Source organism: Aquila chrysaetos, chromosome 12 (assembly GCF_900496995.4).
Source record: "Aquila chrysaetos chrysaetos chromosome 12, bAquChr1.4, whole genome shotgun sequence".
Lineage (NCBI taxonomy): Eukaryota > Metazoa > Chordata > Aves > Accipitriformes > Accipitridae > Aquila > Aquila chrysaetos.
Window position 1 is genome coordinate 33,579,657 of NC_044015.1, and position 20,887 is coordinate 33,600,543.

At 42.8% G+C, this 20,887-nt stretch overlaps 1 protein-coding gene across 1 annotated transcript in view; it reads right to left on the minus strand.

The window, feature by feature from the left end:
- Positions 1-20,887, minus strand: part of TRABD2B (TraB domain containing 2B) — a 299,405-nt gene that overhangs the window by 25,555 nt on the left and 252,963 nt on the right. Inside the window, exon 6 of the mRNA XM_030033800.1 lies at positions 261-530. Within this exon, the coding sequence (XP_029889660.1) occupies positions 261-530 (270 nt within the window). The remainder of the gene's footprint in view (positions 1-260; positions 531-20,887) is intronic.

Sequence of the window (20,887 nt, forward strand, 5' to 3'; positions counted from 1 at the left end):
CTGACAAGTCTTTGTTTCTGTGTATTTTAAATATTCTAAGCATTAGCTTTTTTTCTCTTTACTTTTAGATCAATCGTGCCTATGAGCCTTCCTCTTAGTTCTTCATTAGGCTCCAAAACCATCACCTCACTCCCTGTCTCTCCCATTTAGCCTTTCTTCAACCCTCCTTAGGGTCTAATCGACAAGAGCTGGGATCTGTAAAGAGCAACTAGTTAGGAGACAGCAGGAAGAGGACAGGGACCATAAAAGTTATGACTCACCTGTCTTCTATCCGAACCCAGAGATCATTGAACTGCCTCTGGCGATGGTGTTTGTGCTGCTTCTTGTGCCATTTCTTCTGCCTGCCAAACTCTTCCAGCTGGCTGATGCTATCTGGCAACAGGAGGTGAGGAGACAGGCTGTCTTCTTCGTCCATCTGCAGGGGCTTCAGGGAAGGAGATGTCAGTGGGACCTGCTCAGAAAGCTGGACAGCGGGCAGGGCTGTTGCTGAGGAGCTTTCCAAGGCTGGGCTTGTCTTTGTCATCCTTGAACTGCAAACCACAACATTGAAACATTTGATGAATAAGCGAGGGATCGTGCTAAGAAAAAAGTGAAAGCAGAGGACTACGCTACTTGGTGGGTGCTCCTAACTGCTAAGAAGGTGTACAGGGAGAAAGGCTTTTGCTCTGAGGCAGCCACTAAAGACAGCAGTGGCATTTCCTAGCGAGCTTTCAAATAAACACTAAACTGAAAAAGGGGGAAAAGGCAGTTGATATGCTATTGCTGTTTTCTGGCATTTTAATTACTTCTTACAGGCTTTGGAGGCTGCGGTAGGGGTCAACGTCACCTCCCCCGCTGGGCTGAAGGTTAAATGGCAAAACTGTGACTCCCTCTGAGGAAAACAGATACCATAACAGCAGCTGATCTTAAATTAATGAGATAACACTAGTTCCCGTCTTTTTTTTTTCAACTTTGGATATCATCTATGGAAAACAAGTCACTGTTTTGACTGCAACACTAATTACGCTTGTTCATCCGAGTTAGGATTGCTGACAGGGAAGCCCAGACTGATGACAGAAGCATGGTCTAATAGCTAGGCTGCTGGGATGGGATATGTGAGACCTGAACTCCAGCAGTTTTTGTCTAATGGAGAAATGAAGCAAAAAAGGGGGTAAATGACCTGTCCAAAGCCGCCTTGAAACAATACTGCCAGAGCTCTTCACTCCTGTTTGAAATACTACCACCTCTTGCATCTGACTGGAACTATGCAGAAAAAGCCCTTTTATTGTTTTCATCTTCTAGAGTTTCACTAATTTTAGAAAAAAGTCAATACAAACTTTCTCCTTTGATATGCAGCCCTGTGAACTTACATTTGTGAGCTAAGATACCTGAAACAAAAATCTAATAAACCAGTACTGACAGAAAGTGATTTTTTTCCCCCTAACTTCAGTAGAAGTTCCTGTTTGGTCTTAATTGCAAGAGAGGAACTTTTTCTGTCTCTGGGATGGCCCAGTGACTTGTAGGTACAGAAAATGGAAGAGAATTAATAGGCAGTATGAAGCTGTGGTCTGCAAAACTATTTCTATTACATAGATGCTATGACTTTTATGACAGAAACAATTAAAGCCACGTGAAAAGTTTTGCCTCCTGAGTGAAACCAGTAAGACATTTTAATGAAAAAGTAATAAAAAATCCTGAACTTCATTGGTGACAATGTACAAAATGTGCTGCAAGTGAAACCACATGTTTCATTTATGGAACATTTTGTTCTCATCCAAAAAAGTCACATCTACTACTAATGGCAGGTTTTTTTTCTTTTTGGTTTTTTTGAAGTCCATTACAATAGCAGTCAAGATGGTCATCTCTATTTCCACTGCATCGTGTTTCACCCAAAGGTCCTTCGAATAGCTACTGATAATTAATCGTTGCTACTACGAGACTCACTGGCAAAAACTGCAGTAACTTTGTCACTTGTAGCCAACACTAATGAAGTTCTTCAGAGATCATATGACAGACACAGAAAAGAAAGGCACTTGTTTAAACTAATTCTAAAATTCTCCAAAGTTGCTTTTATTAATAAAATACACAAGAAAATCTCATATTTTTCCTAGCATTCAGACTCGGAGTGGGTCCTTTTCAAACTCATTCATACTCACTCCATGCTCTATTTTACATCACAGAGAGATCTGCTGGTTCTGGATTTTTTTTCCCCATCAAGACTTTCTTCCATGATTCACGTCAAGGATGAGTTTTCATCAGTGCAGCACCTTTCTTTGTGAGATCTTGCTGCTCTCCAAAGCCTTCAAGACTTCTTAGGCTGTGATATAGACTCATGGCTGAAGCAAAGCCATCTCCAGACTCATGTAAAAGGAAAGGTTCTCATAGGTTTGCATTGGGTGGGTCCCTCAGGCAGACAGTTCTTAATTTTTATCCAACCATGATGGTGGATCAGTGAAGTATCAGCATGCAAATACAGCCATTTAGCAGCTTAGAAGACAACAGGGTGAACTTGGATAGGACAGGTTAGGCAGGTAGGAAGGACTTGGACCAAGAATCTACAAACACCATGTGGGTAACTGCAATGGCAGCAGGCAGCAATGGGTGGCAAGAAAGCCCCAGCCTCATTGCCTGCTGCGCTTACGCCAAAGCAATGGGAATACAAGCTGGTTGATACTGCCCAAAGACAGCTCATTCTGGTACTGCTCTGGACACCTCTGCTCTTCACCGTGTGGTGTGCATTCACCCAGGTCTGCCTGCAACCCAGCCGTCCATCAGCACACTGGGGGGAAGAGCACGACCCTGACCACAGGGCTGTGGTGGGCAGAAACACGTTAAGGAGGCAAGAGCATGGAGCAGATGTGAGTGCCCAAAGTAGACAAACAATGTGATCATCACAGCTGGAACTGAGCTGTTGCCAAGATTTCTGTTTCCATTGACTTTCTTCTCCTTGCCACTGAAACTGTGCCTCGTGTTCTGATCAGTCAGTAATTCCTTGAGACGCTGAAGGGAGGAGCAGCCCCACCGTCAGCCCACATCTGCCAGCTCAAGGCTGGGGCCGCCATTTGGTTCCTTGAATGGTCTTAGAGACATCTGAACACATACTTTCCACCTTTTAACACCTACTATTTTGTTACACGTGTTTACCTTGCTGTGAGCTCCTAGTAAACTGGAACCAGTAGAGAGGTGTTTTTATGGGTTGAGATTTTAGAAACCACTTAAGACGACTGGCAGCTCACTTCTTATTAAAATTAATGAGTTTGGGCATCAAAATCCCAGTGGTGGCTTTGAAAGCTTCTAGCTTAATTGTTTCCACTACCATCACATGAGCCACAGGTTGTAAACTCGATATTTCAGAACATTCTTTGGGAAGAGAATAAATAAACACTGAAGAAACATTAAAATGCTGTAACCTAAAGAGGGTTATAAACTAACCACTTGTACTTTAGAGTTGACGCAGGGGGAATAGCTCCACTGTGGCAACTGCATATTACATTTGGTCGATACTTGGTCCATTATTCCTGTACTACTAATAATTACCCCAAGACCTAGGAGGGACTGTTGAAGGCTGTACGTTGATGCATGCTTGTTTCTTTCCAAAAAATGAATATTTTTTAAACTGATTTAATAAATCCAGAGGCCTGGTTGTTTTCAGATCTGATCACCATCCTACAGACATTCAGCCAGAAGTAAAATCAAAACTTTTAATCCCACAGAATATGGATATTTAATCCAAATATATTGTAAGAATATTTAAAGATTTTAATTCAAAGTAAGGTAGACTTCCATCAGAAAATAACTTTCCCATTGATTTCAGCAAAAAAATTATTAATACAAAGGGCTTGAATTTATTAATATTCTGGACTTTTTCCCCCTAAAGAAAAAAAAAGGACAAAACCTCCCATCTGCAATAGGATACCCCAACTATAGATCTCCCCATTGCGTGAAGCTTTACTGTTAGATTCAACTGATCATTTCATGGACTATTTCGTGCCTTTCCTTTGGTCTCAGTCTCAATACACTCTGTTAGCACAGCTGCACTGTATGAAACCATGGGGATATAATACACTTTTTTTTCCACTCCTTCACTACTGCTGAGACAGCTTTTCAAGATACATAGTTATTTTTAAAGCCAGAGAAAAAGCAGGGCTAGTTTTCAGTTTGTGAGGCCACAGTGCCTCTTCTGAAGAAAGAGTGAGAAAGTACCACCCAAATATCTTGGTCCACACAAAGATCTCAGCGATTTTTCTTGAATAACTTTATACAACTCCAGGCTTAGAGGTTCCACCCATTTTTTAATCTATCATTCCCACACAGGGTGGTCTTTGAGAAACTAAAAGTATTTCAGGCCCTTAGGTGGGTTTTTCTCATCTCTGACCTTAATTTCCTTCCCTGGGATGCACAGTTCTGCAAAACAAGTTCTCTAAAATAACAGAGTCCAAATAAGAAAACTTGGGAGTCTCAGCAAATATCCTATGTGGCTTGGTCCTAAGGTATAGAAAACAGAATGAAAACAGGGAAATATTTATTCTTGCTAGTTCTTGAAAATGCTTAATCCACAGACAAAGACCCCTGTGGTTTTGTTTAACTTCTGGTGAAATTCGCCATCCTTTTCTAATTCTTTTCAAGAATTAAAAGAACAGAACAAAACACGCAAGTAGTTTAGGCTGAGCTGTATGCTCCATTAGGCTGTCTCAGCATTTCTCTCTCTGCCTTGTGGTCTCTAGTGTCGCTCTGTGCTGGCACTAACAATAGAAAATTGACTCATCATCAGGATTTGCTAGGGTTATCGAGTGGACCTCATCAGAAAAATGACATTAACATCATGAAGTCCTGTAATAGCTTCTTTTAATAATTCCCAGGCTTAAAATTGCCCAGGTCCCACTTTCATTCAACCCCAAGCCACCTGGCAGTCTGGCCATGCCTTTCTCCCTGCCTAGGCAAGCATCTTCCCACCCCTGACATCAGGTATCCAATTTCTGCAGCTCAGAGGGCCGTGACCATCTCCGGGCTTGATAACCAGGTGAATCAGAGCATCCACATTTCACTCCCGCTCTGAACGACCCTTGCGAATAGCCCACCTTTCCCCACCGGTGGGGTGGAGGAGGCTGCGTGGTGTTAACACGACACCTTTCATCGCACCTCGTCCCACCAACAGGGATTTTCCCAACAACCAATTCATCGACAATTGTGTGAGGGCACCATCAGGCAGGGTGGACCCCACTAATGCCTTTGCCCACTGACCCTGCTGGAGTAATGCTAATAACGTTTGGGGCGAGTCCCGTCAAGCCTTCCCTGGGCTTCAGCAGCGCCAGGAATTTGCCCTTGCTTTAGCTCATGAGAGAGGACATGCCTTTGCTGACCATACGCATCTTCCACACAACTAAATCATCAATCTATTTTTTCAGCAATCTTGCGGTAACGTTTCTGTTCCCTCAGATATGTGCAGAATCTTCTAAAATGCAAGTTTGCCAATTTGTTACTTGCATCTTGTCTTTGTAGCGCGAGCAATGGAAAAGTTTTGCTCAGAAGACTGCCATGCTTTGCACGCGCTTCCAAGTACAGCAACATTGCTGAGGTTTTCTTGCTTCAATTTTCAGAACTGTCAGACAAGGAAAGATTTTGTTTCATCAAAAGAGAAGCTGTGGTGATAGCAAGGAATGTGTGATGTGGCAGCTTTATCCTTGTGCCACTGTTCTTGGGATGCACCCGGATGACAGCCAGACGCTAAGTAAAGAGCATTTTATTATAGATGGGTTCTCATAAATTCCAGTTTGGAAGTCTTTGTCAAGGCAGGAATTCGTCAGTCCCTCGCACGCATCCTCGCTCCCCTTGCCACAGGCCACAGAGACATCTGCTTCTTGCTTTTTTTCCCTTACGCATCTCTCAGAGAGAGCAGTGATGCACACCCACAAGACGGGCACCAGAATGTCCTGTCCCACGAGAAGTTTTACATTTTTTTCTCTTCCACGCTAGGTTGAAACTCTGATTTTCAAGGCTCTTGGGAGAGCAGCAAACAAAAGGAGAACAGAAAACCAGGCAGAAATCCTAACCCACCCCAGCATAGCTTATAGGGCCTCTTACTAGTGATGTGGAGTATGGATTTAGACCACGGTCTCTCACATAACCAGGTGACATCAGTGCATACCACCACGGAGCTCATCCCCTTCAGGATGAAAGCATATATACATATATATATATTAAAAAATTTGTTTTACTGCAAAAGAGAGTAACTCCAAAGAAGAGACTGGAGAATTAGATTTTCCCCATGCCTAACTTATCTGAGCTGCTTCAGGTAAGTGCCATAAATTACTGAGGATGAATTTGGCCTCAAGAGACAGCAAAGGAGAATACCTGTGAAAACCCTGATCATACCCTCACCTGATTGGCTTAATTATAATGAGGTTATTTTATTTCGGATGCAGTTGCCTTAGGCCTGTAAGCTAAAGTTAAAGCATTTTCATTTCTTAACAGAATCTGGAAACAAAGTTGTTTTTTCATTTTTGTACCAGAGTCAACTACATCTCATGAGCAGTTAAATTAGGTGAAGTAGTTAAATTAGATTACGGTTGACCCCAAACTTGGATAGTATCTCTGGACTCAGTATCCATGTCAGACTATTTCTCTGGTAAGAATCAGTGTTGGTCAAGAACTGTGGCCTTAGTTTGAAAGGGAATTTGGTCCTCAGTATACACACATATATATGCAAACCCTCAACTATGTGCATAAATGAAGTGAAAAGCTTGTGAGGTCAAGATATTCCCATAGATGGTGATGTTTTCCTTCCCAGTTTGAGAAACTATAAAATAAGAGAAGTGAGTAATACTTTTGTTATCTATTCCATTTCATTATAAGTGGATCTGATCTAGGGCATAGGAGAAGAAATGCAAACTTTCTGCAACTTAAGCAGTTGAATTTGCTGAAAAAAGAGAGGACAGCTGAAACATTTGTAACATGCCATTTCCACATTTTCATATGAATTCTTTTATTTCAGAAAACTCAAAATATTTCATTTCAGCACTTTCTGAGCAAAGCTTTTGATTTTTTTTTGTCTTCTGTTTTCAAAGATTTAAATGCTATGAAGTGACCTTTTTTGTTTAAAAATTGATCTCAATTAAAAAGGAAAACCCAACTACTAAATAAAAATGACAACAAAATAACAAAACTCAACCCCTGCCTTCAAAAATGTCCTCAAAATGTTCCACTTCAGATTGCTCTGAACTTATTTCCCCTTCTCGACTTGTTAGTTCAATTCTTGAACTGAATAATCTTTTTTTCATGCATCTTTAGTGTAAATTCTGTAAGCTGCATGCTCCAGCCTCAGAAGATGGGCTGTACCCACAGAGGAAGGATGGGTCGACCCTCCATTCTTGCTTCCATCTCCCACATTAACAGCAAATAAGAACCTTCTCTGCTCGTGACACACAAAGCCTCACCTCAGACTCTATTCCCTAAATCTTCACTGTCTTACTATCACCATACCAATTTAGTGCTAAGCTACTTCAGCCTGGGTAGTTTGGTTTAAGCAAAATATTCGTAATACAGCTCTTTGGTGCCTGACTGTTTTATGGAAGTTGTACTTAAAGATTCTTGGACAGAATACCTATCCCATACACCAAGACAGGCTCTTTTCTCCTCAAGCATCCTGGTTCAACATGGGAGCACGTAGCTCTGCAGCTGTCCTGGGACATCTGGCTCATTCTGGAAGTCTACTTCACAGAGGACAGAAAGGACTTCACATTCAAATTACAACTCCTATATGCCCATGTACCACTGAAAGACTTGCCACATAATGTTAACTGAAAAGTTTCAGTGTCTTCTAATAAATTTTTGAGTGCTGACTTAGCAATGAATTTTCAATATTTCTGCTTTTCCCCCCTGATTTTGGACAGAAACAGATGTTGCAGTATCAGCATTACCTCTGGATTGGAAATCCTGACTTCTGTCCAAATTTGCCAAGAGTACACAGGCTTTCTGATGAATCTAAAGTGATGGTATTACACCACAAAAGAAGACTTTAGGGTTGCATTTTTATTGAACTGGAATATTTTCAAGCTTTATTCCACACATTTTTTTCTGTTATTGCTTGAAAACCATTAGTAACAAGAGTAAATATATTGCTCTTTCCTTTTAATAACTTTTTAATAAACACATATATATTGCTTTAATAAAGAAAAATGGTGGACTTATTACTGGGCAATGTAATTTCTGTTTCCTCTTTATATACTCTCTGATCTTTCTGTGTTTCTTTGAGGTGATGTCATATTAATTATACACAGCAGATTTTTCAGGTGCTGGAAATTAACTTCCATCATTCAACAGGTTCTGCAAAGCATAAAACTCTTACCCAGTTCGGCCCGATCTGCAACATCAAGTTTCTTCAGGTCTAATTGTGACATTTCCAAAGTGTTGGTTTGGGCTTAGGTTTTGGGCCAGTTCTGATTCTACAGCGTATTTACGGTGGTTTGGGCAGTGTCTGAGAAACTGGACAATGGTGACTAAATGCCACCATCTCATCTCAGCAGTTACAATCTCAGACTCCAGTGACCGGAAAGCAAGCCAAGGGCTGAACAAATCCTTCTTTCTCCTCCAGCTGCCACAATCAAACTAGAAATACTCACCAAAACTCATCTCTCTCTCCTAGTTCCATTTTAAGTCAATGGAGCTCTTGATGTCTGTGGCTGGCTGCTCCTCTCTAGTCAGCATCAGCTTTTGGGACACTGAGCTATATAGCCGCGTGTAAAGGCAGGTTTGCTAATTCAGTTGCAAAACTATTCTCATCTCATGCGTTGTTATTCCCAAACCATTCCTGACCTCAGTTTAAGCATAGAAAAGAAGGTGAAGATGCATTTGTTCCATCCCAGTAGTTGCCATCCAGCCAGGTTTCAAGATTAAGAAGCTGACTGACAAACCCCACCCCCCAAACTGGCTGCTCGGTTTTGATTCCTCAGTAGAATTACAGCTAATATACAACTGTTGTCTGTATCTCACTCATTTGCAATCCAAATTGAATTCTGCTCCCAGATTGTCTCCTTTGGGAACTGGTTTCCCTTCTCTGCTGGATCCTCCAGAGAGAAGAAACATTTGCAGGAGTCCGTATTCTCCATCACATCTCAAAAATAAACTCTCTACAGAGACATCAATGGAGCAAGGTACCAAATCCCTAGCTTGAGGGACTAAAACATTTTCACTGACTTCAGACTTAAACTAAGGACAGATTACTCAATGTATGCCTGGCGCTGTTTCCTGCACTTCTCTCTGATGCTCTTGAAGCTGGGCCCTAGCAGAGACGAGATACCGGGGGGACCACAAATCTGTACAAGCATGGCAACTTGTCTTCCTTAAGTACCTTGTTCAGTCCAGGCTTTTACAATTGCAAGACGACAGATAACGCAGGCACATAAGTAGCTGCTATCACTAGAAGGAGGGAGACGTGGACCACTTAAAGCGAGCAGCAGGCAGAAGTGTGCAACCAAAGAGCCATAAGAAGACCATGCCTGCGAGAGATCTCACATCTCTGTTACACTGAATCCACTTTTCCTCTCTGTAGCTGACACTGTAAAACATCTGATCTGCTTAGCCATTGATGGCTGCTGAGCTAAAAAAAGGAACACAGAGTCAGTCTGCCTTTCTCCAAAATACTGTTATAGCCCCTTGGCATTGTTTTTATCACAGGGCCTGAGTGTTTCCAAGAAAAGAACAAAACAGTTGTCAGAAACCCTATTCAGACAACACTTCGGCCTGTCTGTGGGTATTTTTACTGTGCGGTAATGGACAGAGCCCTTGAAACATGATGAAGGCAGGAGACTTCTTCCTCCAAACTCCACTTGCTTTAATGCCTAATGCTGTTCTATCAACTCTAATGTTAATGGACTTTACATAAGGTCTCTCTACATATTAGCCTGGTTTCACCAGGTTCCCTGTCTGTATTAACTCATGCTGATGAAACTGCTTTGTATCAAATACTTATTTCTGTCTGACAAATCCATCCTTCATTAAAATTCTTCATTAATGAAGCATGCACATTACTGCTGAAACCTTAAGGAAGAAAAGAAGGTTTTATGTTCTCTTTTTTGGTTGTTAATTGAAACCTATGAGATTAACCTTGAACTACAGATTGAATATCTAGGAGGCATCTGAGACCACAAGAAAGACTGATTTTTAATGAACTTGGGCAAATCTTATTGATTAGTTACAAACAACAGAGCCCCGGACTTCTTCTCTTGAAACAGGAGAACTTGCGTTGACCCCAGAAAATCTCTCTCCTTCACTGCAATGTCTTTTATTATTATTTTTATTGGGACATTTCAGAATCCCAGAAATAAACTATGCACACACTAAAGAGCTCCATCTCAGCAAACTGACAAGTGAAGGGTACGAGAAGATGACAGAGAGATACAGCCAGAGCATCATGAGGATACAATGACACAGGACTCAACCATACAAAAGTGAGAGCCTTTGCAGCTTCCTTCCCTGAACTCTGCTGTAGACCTCATTGCACAGGAGCTTTGGGGGCTCACCTGCTCCAAGGAGTTACCAACACAGCTAAAAATGCAGGAGGAGGAGGGTCTGCATAAAGGCGGTCCTTCCTTCCTCCTGCGTCTAACTGGTTAGCACTGGCCATCAGGAGTCATGGAGGTCTACTTAGGCCCCCTACTAACAGTCTCTGCTGAGAAAAGGGAGAGGAGAGTGATGGGTCTTTGGAGAAATTCTGGTGCCAGTCATCTTCCAATGGAGGAAAGGGAGGGAATGTCCATGCATGGCTACCAGGGGCTTTCTGCTGGCCCAGCAGAAGAATTAGGCCAACTGGCTTCCTTGACCAGATAGATATCAAAATCCTCACGTGCCCTTCGTGTAATCTCTGCAGATTTAATTTGTCAAGGAAAAAAAATAAATTAGACGGGATTGACAGTGGTTGAAACCTTCACAGCGGGTGTGAACATGAATGACAAATGGCTCTTGTCACAAGCTTGAGCAGACCGAACTTCTACATAAACTGTTTATACACACACACACAAACATACACAAAACCAATGACTAAGCCCAGCTCTCCTCCCGTGAAGAGAACCCCACACGGCAGTAAGTGAAACACCAGGAAAATGAAAACCACTTGTTCTGCTGCTCCCCAGAGCACAGTAAGTCAGTTAGGAAGCCTCCTCCCTCCATTGTATGTGCATGTGTGTTTTCTTAGACTATGTTTATTTGTTTGTTTGTTTGTTTGCTTGGAAATGCTTTATCTATGTGCCAGTTGTTTGAGAGGGTATCACAGCCTAGTATTTGTAGCACTGCCTAGCTACTGAAAAGCATGTAACATCACAAGTCTAATAGACGTCAGAGACTCATCAAAACTATGCTTGGCATCTGGCACAGGTTCTAGCAGTCACATTAGCTTCTTATCACTACACAAAGCTGGAACACTTTGAGAGTGACCAAACTAGGACTTCTTCTGAGGTGGTGCTGTAATCCAGCTCAAACTATAGAAAAGCCAATATTCCTTTGCTAGCAGAGGACTTTTTATCTCAAAATCACTCTTCCATTCTCAGAATAATTCAGTAATTTAAAATTGTTGGGTTTTAGTATACATTATTAAAGTGAACTGTCTTCTCTATCCATGGAGAGAGCGCTCTCCTACCAACCTCATGGGATCAGGTTGTCTCTGCAACATGGCCCTGCACTGGAATACAACACTTCATTTTCAAAAGGTCTGGAGGAGCAAGGGTTCAACTTCTGCGCTTGCAACCTTCATTCAGCTTTTGCCACTGCTTCTTAACCCACACTAAATATCACTCCTTGCTAGTTCTCCCCTAAGGACTTCATCTTTTAACAAGTGAGGACTCCTCTCTGTCTCAGACCACCTTCCACTGTAAGTGTTGGATTCACAGCACGGGTCAGGGATGCTGCCTTAGCCAAAAGGGCCCCTAGGGAACCCCATTTTCTGCTACGCTGTTTGCGTTAGGTTGGTGTCAGATGCAGAAAGCCCTTGACTTTTTTTTTCTGCTGTTGCAGTCTACCCTGGCACCTATCAATCCTGGATAGGTGATGTCTCCATACCACAAGCGTGAGATTGACAGGCACGTACCAGGCGACACTAAGCCCAGAAACACATGTCCATACAAACCTTCTACTTTCACTGGAAGCAGCTCCACACAGGAAACATCTGTACAAGAAAGTGCTGAGAGGAGCGTGTGAGCCTTAGGCACTGGGAAGGAGACTCAGATGACCTCTGCGTCACGCTCCACGGTGGCCGAGATGTGTCTCGTATTTATTTGGAGCACACAGTGCTGCCAATGCTTTCACAGCACTCCTGGCCTGAGCGCTGCCCACCAAATCCCAACAGGGGAGGGATCGCTCATTGGTTTAGGGGTTAGTAGTTTAACTAATGCTAAACTAGCTGTGCTGTCATAGTTTCCCTCAGGGAGTTAAAAACTCTTTATGCCGCAGTTTTCCATCCACCCCTGGAGTAACTCCCCACCTCACATGAAGACAGTGAGAAGAAATACAGCAAAGATTCAGAGACACCGTGCTGGTGGGGCCACGTGAACACTGCGGACAGATAAGCGTGGCCACACTGCAAAACTGCCACCTCGTGCTGTTGAAATGCTGCCCACATAAGATGTTTTAATTAAAACCACAGAACGATTTATCTGACTCATCTCTGCAATGAGACTAAGCGCTTGGGGCTGCCCCACCAGGCCCGCTGAGACGGAGATGTTAGTTCCGAAGAGAAGCACAGGCCGCTCAAGCAGTGCTCTTTTCCTGAGCAAATGATGACACCCTGCACATGCGCCTGTCTGTCCCTCGGTCTCCTCCCTTACCTCTAGTAAGACTCAATCTGACAGCCAGTTGTAACTGAATTATCCCAAGTAGCACAGAGATCAAAAACCAGTGTATGTCCTTACTGATATGAAAATAAGCAGGAAGGAGCCAGGCTTTATGAGGAAGGGCTCAGGTATTTCCTAGATACCAGAGTCCAACAATTAGAAACCCCATAGGACCCCAAGATCTCACGAGGTCTGTCGTTCGCAGACTGACCAGGGGTTTCTTGGAAAGGCAGGGGAGGTAAAGAGGGAGGGAGGTGGGACAGTGCACCCCAGTAGTGAAAGAAGAAGAAAATAAAATCAGTCTCCTGCTCCATCCTCTCATTTAAAACACTTCTGGTTGCCTGTGCATTTCATTTGCCGCCTTTCACTGATTTGAGTGGGAATTGCTGACCATTCAGCAATGATTGCTATCAGTATGAATGCTTGAATACATAGAAACAGCCCTGAATTTATGGCTGCATTTGTAAAACAAACAAACAAAACCCCTGTTAACTCTGCTTTCTTTCAACTCAATGTCCTTTCTCCTTGAGGGGGATGTTTCTAAAATTGCCTCAGGGATTTAAAACCTCAATGCCTGCTAAATGTCAATGGAAGTTGCACTTTCCAATTTCATTTGCGGCCTAAAAACTAATTTACATGTAAGCTTGATACACGTGCAAAATTCTCATTTAACATTAGCAAGAAATCACAAGCCTCTAGGGAAAGAAAGATGATTCCTTTGTCACAAATGCAAAGCAAGGTTTGCTTTGACAAAATGGTGGCAAAAAGCCAATCTGTGCATCTACTGCATCCATTGACTGTAGGTCAATGAGTGGAATGACCCCCTGCTCCTGGGAAGAGGTCTTCAGCCTGGGTGGCACTATGGAGGAAGGAAGGAGGCACCCAAGAAAACCACGTGTGTGCCCAAACTGGAGTCAGAGGTGAGGCTACAACAAGGTCCTTCAGATCTGCCTCTGCCAGGATGGGAGAAGCAGAAGAAGAGCTACCCACCGACCAGGACCAAACCACCCCCAGTATTACCCTGGTGTTAGACAGCCTAGATTCTTAGCACTGCTGATTTCAGAAATCAGCTTTTCTCTCCGAAGTTCAGGCAGGGACTTCTGGATCTTCCTTGTGCTGGAATATGATGCCTTGACTCTGTGGGTGTTAGGAATAATTCCTTAAAATGACTTAAAATGATTTAAAATGCCGCAAATGCAGGCAATGTTACAACCTAAACCCACTACAGCAGCAGAGGTTTACTGCTCCCCTTGTAGAGAACCACGTGATTTTATTTCAGCTAGCAATGTTTTCTTTCCCCTTCAGAAATCAGGAGGAGACAATACCACAAAAGTATTTGAGATCCATGTGAACCTTGTTTAGCCACTGTGGATTGGGATTTACATTCCAGGGGTATAATGAACCCAAAGACGCAAAGATGTGGGCACAGAACATTATTAAGCCCTTGAAGATTATCCCAGTCTCAGTCAATAACTTAGCCTTTTCTTAATGATGCTGGCATGTATATGAACTATAGCCTTTAGCAAAGCTCAATGCCAACAGAAACCAGCAACTTCACAGAGGCTGAGCAGCAGCCCAGCGTAGTCCTCTGTGTTAGCGCTCTGGACAGGCTGTATCGTTTTTCTTCAATGGAGGGGGAAAGTGTTTATCTGGGAAGCGTTTCACATCAAGGACAATAGGGAACTGTTTAGCTTTCCACAAATAGGCTGGTATGCAACTTCCGAGCACTCTCCAAGGAAAACTTTGGAACACCGGCCACATCTTTCCAGCAGGGATTTCATGTAAAGTAGTTAATGCCCCACATCCTTCATCCTGATTTATTCCCGCTCCATCCTTGTTTCAAAGTGCTGCGCTCACTTCAAACACAACATGGGGCTCATCTCTCTGAATATGCACTTTGATCGCTGGGGACTCCAGATTCGTATCGGCCGTTCAAACATAAACAGGGACATGCTGTCTCGACAGAGGTATTTCTGTGACTGCCTTTATTTTTGCAAGAGTAATTTGGAAATGTTAAGCTGGGGTCAGATGACAGGAGATTCAAATCTAGTGGCCAGACAAGGCACTGGATACCAAAGCGCTCCGAGCCTGTCTACGACTTTGCTGCTGAGCTGCTGCAGTTTAGCAGGAAAATCTTAGTATCCCTGACTTGACAAGTGTCCTGGGAGGCAGTGGAGAAAGGCTTCAGTGTGCTCTTACCCACAAGCAAGAGCAGCAAATTAGGGGTCTCTTCCTCTGCAAGCTGCACCCAGCAGAGCGGGACTGCAGAATTGTGAGCTGGTCTGATGTCCCATACAGCAGTAGAACGGGAAACACCCCAAAATCTAGTCCTTCTCTCACCTCTGGTCCCCTGTGGGACCAACTGCTTTCTCGCTGAAGTCAACAGGAGTTATCATCGTGCTGGGTGTCAATTTGGGCTAATTCTTGGTGCTGATGAAAAATTCTGTTCTATGGTGGGGCTACAGATGGGGTAGACAGATGGGCATAGCCAGGTCCACAATGGCCACGACAAGGTAAATCCTCCAGGTGCTTTTTCTGACCAACTGGAGTCTCAGAGGTCTGTGACAGTGGCAAAGGATCCAATTTTCACCAGCAGAACAACTGCCATCCATATGGCCACCCACCTGAACAAGAAGTAAAGGTGAAGGCCCAAACAGATAATTTGATTTCTGTTAGACACAACCTGTGCCCCAATCTTTCTCTCTAAATTTGCATGTATTAATTCTGAAACTGTATTACTGTAGTAGTGTATTTTTAGCAATCATGATTGCAGGAAATCGTCTTCATTCAGGATATTCTTCCATTGTATCAAGTGCCAGACACTGTGTCTATATCCATATACAGCATCTGATCCATTCTTCCTCCCTCCTGTTTCTATTCACAGGTCCATTTTTCATTCTCCCTGGAATGCAGAATGTTTGGGAGTGTAGGTGGAAAGCCAAAGTCTTTCAACACCCACTAATAGAAATCTGTTTTATTAATTAACTTTGTGGGAAGAAAAAAAAAAAATAAAGAGAGCTGATCTTCTCTGAAATCATGAATCACTGCGCAAGAGAAGACATGTCCTCTGAGACACCAGAGGCTGCTTCAGACGGAGTGAGTGACTGAGATGCCTTCTTGGGAAGTCCTGAGTCATCAAGCACAGCAGTTTAATCCTCAGGAAATGGGAAACATATTGGCATGATGTTCACTTGTATGGAGCATGAGCTCCAGAGAAGGGTAAACTTCCAAAGGTTCTGGGCTTGTGGAAGGATTTTAAAACCTTAAAGCTTCTCTGAAGTGTATCTTAACTGGAGCTGGGTACAGTATTCCCAATACATGATTTACTGGATGAATTAAACTCTTTATATACTTTACAGATTACATATGAATTTACTTTGACTTCTCATAAAAATGATTCAATGATTATGACATGAAAATGTATTCTGGCTTCGAAGTTATTTACTGTGACAAGTGCTTCATATATTCACCGTTCTTAATTTACTACTCCTGTTGTAAGAACTTACTTTTTTGACATTCCTTCTCCTACTACTAGCACTTAACTAGGAGAAGCAGCTGATATACATGCTCCTCAGTCTGACCCTTCACCATGGTTCTCCTAAAGGGACACCCACACAGTCATTTCAGACCCAAAGCTGGGTTGTAGCCAGTGTGAAGTCACCTGGCTTGGCTGAGATACCACGAGCTGTTAAAGTGAGACTATTTTGCACCAAAGTGGATAAGAAATGGCACAAGATCACATCGCATATGTACATTAGAGTCACCTTCTACTTGTGGGGGCAATTCAGAAAGGTTGCAGTAAATTTCACAGCTTGCCACAACAAGATCCACCCCCAAGGAGTCATTTGGTCATGTCACCAGTCACACAATGTTGTTTTGGAGGGCTTCTAACACCGTTTGAACTGTGAAGAATGTCCCTATGAACACCTGATCACTCATGAAAGATGGAAAATGTACTTGTCCGTGTATTCCTATGTAGAAAACTGTATCCCCAACTGTTTTCTTTTAAGGCACTACTCTTGAAGGAATTTTAAGTGAAAGTGCCAGTGAAAAAAGTCATCGACTCCCTTTCTTCCTGTTCCTTTTTTAGGAACTCGTGCATGTTAAAGAACTCCCTGCAAGCAAAATTACTACCAATTACACTCACACTGCATCAAGCAGCAATATTGATTGCAACACAACCCACACACCTCTTGCTGAAGGAAAAGAAGTCAGCTCTGGAAGTGGAAAAGCTATCTGCCCTAACGTGTGAGGTCTCTTTGCCTGACAATGTGATAGTGAAGGTAAGGGAAGTCAGCACTGCAAAGACAGAGTGACAGCAAACAGACCACAAACTTCCTTAGATAAACGACATCTTTCAAACCACACAATACCACTTGATACCTTTGTGCCCCTTGAGCTGTTACAAAGTGCAGCTGCACTTCAGCCCAGATTGGTATCACTTGGGACGGAGACCATCAATTCACAAGACAAGTGCAGGCTGAATACACAAACACAAAACTCACACAATCTCACTGTTTCAATATAATGCTGGAGAGGGGATGGTGCAATTTTTCCAAAGGCTTAAATGAGTCTAGTGTCACTGTCCGACTTGAACATGGGGCCCAAGTCCTTCAAATAGGAGGCGAATCCATCTCACAAAATGATCAGTCATCTAAAACCAGCCAGACACCTACTGCAAGCAAGCTGGGCCAGCTAAGACACCCATGAGCAGTCCTCTGGAAAGCCAGTCTTCTTACATTGATTATAGTAAGCATCTACACAACAGTGTGAAGATACTCTTAGTTTTCTACCAATTCCGTCACAGCTCCTCACAACCAAAGACAGGAGAGAATTAGCAACAATCTCATATTAATGATGTTCTCTAAAAGCTACTGGCACCAATGGAAGCCTTGTTGTTAACTTCAGTGCAGTTTGGATCAGCTTTATCTCTAGTAACTATAGACCAGAATTTTAATCTTATACTAATGACCTTAGGTGAAAAGATCTGTATTAGAGTTGGCTGGAAGCAGAAAGAGGATGAAAACTCAGCTTCTCCCATGGAAACAAGAACTCCAAAATTTGGCTAGGAAATAAAGTAAGAACTAGCTCTGAACTTTTGAAGTCTCCAAGGCTCTGTAAGTAGACTATTAGGCAGTTTATGGAGTATGAGATACAGATCTCCTAAAACTGATGGGCTGCAGAGCAGCAAAAAACCTAGAAACCTTAGCACTAGCTTCAGGACAGCTCAGCCAGCAAGCTGCCCTTGAGCAAAAAGAAGCAAGCCCAGGTTCCCCAGTGGCCTTGTGTGCAAGTTCCCAAGGAACAGAACAATATGGAATACGAAAATTTTTTTTCAAAAGAAACCAGAAATTTTGCCAAGGATAAAATCTCATTATAGAGAAAAGTGAATGTCCCACTGGGAGAACTAGTCAAGCACAAAATTCATGAGAAGTTTTGTTCTGTATTCTTTCACCAACATCATGAACTATCTTGCTCTTTCCTAGATTTTTTTTGTGGCAAGTTGCTAAATTCCACTCTTTCAGAAGGTGTTCGGTGTTTAAAGGTGGCCTAAAGAACATGCAGATGCACTGGCCCCAAGTAATGTGTTGCTCAGGAAGTGACCGGATAATTAAGTTTCTATGGCTGAGAACTTGTAAGTTGACTTTGTTTCTCTACCACATCTTGCAGATTTTCTTCAATTTCTTTCCCCCTAAGAGTTACTTTGACTGGCTCAGACTTTGTGGCTGTAAGGTAATTATAGACACAAAGATCATTAAATTGCAAAGGAGGATAGTTGAAAGACACGTGGGAATCCCCTGAAAATGTAATGTGCATATTTTCATGACTAAATATTTTAAGCATTAAGTAGTCATATTCTCCAACTCTAGATGAGGCAATAAATTTGCCAATGCATGCAGATGAACCTCATTTAATCCCTATATACCTCTTACTGCAAATTATGCTGTCAGAGAAACCACCCTAAATAATGAGTTTGCTTTTCTTCTGAGGGAAAAAGCTAGTGAAGGGAGTATGATCTTCAGGCTCAGATCAAGTGAAAGATCCAAAGGTTTACAATAGGATTAAGAAGAACTGCAGCATCCCAACGGGGAGATTATTCCACCCATAGGAAAAAAAAAAAAAAAAAAAAAAAAAGTGTGCGTTTTTCCCTGTCTCAGAAGAGATGGGATTCAGAATGGGCTAACATCTCCCCAGATGATCTTTTTTTCTCAGTTAACTCAGTTGTTTCCAATGAAAGTGTCACAGCTCTCATAATTTTTTTTGTCTCTTTTCTAAATAAATTTTACTTGTTTCACTACAACTTTAACATTCTCCCATTCTCCCAAACACATCCTGAACATTAACAGCTAAGCAGAATGGAGTAACCCTGCCAGGCTGGCACCAGAAAGCTGAAGTTGCTTGGGCATCCCAAGGAAATTGGCAACTACTGGGAGACTCCTGAGGGCTCTGATGGTATCCGTAAGTTTCTGGGATCTAATCTATTGAACTAGCACTTTTACCAGTTTGGGGCTGTGAGGACTGTTATGTCAAACATTTTCCCATCTCTGCATAACACCTCGTGAAGGTTAGGGATCCTGATGGAGTGAAATGGCTGCATCACTGTGTGGATCGGGTGTGCTTTCATCCCATGGCGGGAAAGAAAGCATTCGGAGTGGAGCAAACACTTCTGCCATGAGACAACACTGAGTAGAAGAGCCAGGGTCGCACCTGTCGGATGCTACAGGAAAAGGTGAAGGAGCAAGCTCTTTCCTTCAGAAAGAAGGAAAGGAATAAGCTACAACAGCAAAGATGTTGCTTTGACTGGACCAGGAAGTTCAAACATGAGGAGGAAGGGTAATTAATTTCTATAGCAGAGCTCTAAGGTTTACAATAAACTCTCAGATGGGCAGAAATAAAAGCTTGTCCTGAATTCCCGCATTCTGAAAGAAGGTAGCATTGAGCATAATATCAGAAAGAGCAGTCTAATGGAAACGAGCACTGCTGCATGTTTTTCTGGCCGAGAGAACGGTGTGCAGTACGTCAGGGCTTTGCGCGTGGCAGAAGGTCAGAGCCGATTCTGAGAACCCAGTAACAATAGAGTCATCACAGACACAGGTGCTTCCGGGATTGATCTTGCAATTTGGCTGTTTCCAATTAAATGTGAAGCAGCTGTGGCCCTCTATCTGCTCAAGTCACTGGAATCCATCTGAGGGGAAACTTTCTCCCATCTCCTCCTCTCTCCCCACCCCAAGCATGCAGCTCTGCTTTCTGAGGACAGAGAGGGGCAGGGACAGCCAAGTTGGCAGAAGCCCCACCGAAAAAAGTTGCCTTTCTTATCTCAGTGCAAAGCAATGAGATACTGATTCAGCCATTCATTTTCCAATGCCTTTATTTGGGGACAAGGAGGACAGGCAGCAAAATAAGAAGCAAATATGAATGCTGTTGAAGGTTGTCAGGCAAACAGATTCAGGACACTCTCTCAGGCAACAAAATAAACAAATGAAGCCAACGTGAGGATAAGTTCTCATGTGTTTATGGCATCGCTCTGCATGCTGAGTACAACAGGGTTTCTTTTACGGAAAGGAATCGAGCTTTAAAGAAGGTATTTTCAATAGTCTGCTGGTGGGATTCTAGAACAGGCTCAGGAAGGTCAACACTGGGCCACCAGGCAGATCAACAGGAACTAGGAGATTTCAGAAATCCAGTCAGTAAGAGCTCCCAAATAGCTCCACCAGCTAAATGTACTTTATATGAACTTCCTTTTGCCAGTTCATTGATTCTGGAGCTATCAAACCTCTCCATGTCTCGGCTATCTCTTCTAGCCTGCCAAGGTCCCACTTTACTTTTCCCCAGTACCTTAAGAAAAGGAGAACTTGGCTCAAATTTGTGCTTGTCACTAGACAACAGAAATGTGAGACTCTAGGTATTCATTTTGGTCAGCTTAAAGAGCAGCCATTTCACAACCCATGCTTAGCATTTTCACAGAGGAAGCCAACAATCTTCTGGCTTTACCCAGCCTGTATGCAACCGAAAGCATAAACGGCTTTGGTCTTTGTCCTGTTTCACTCTTCCCAAGGCTTTTCTGACACACGGGAACAGTACTAGTTATT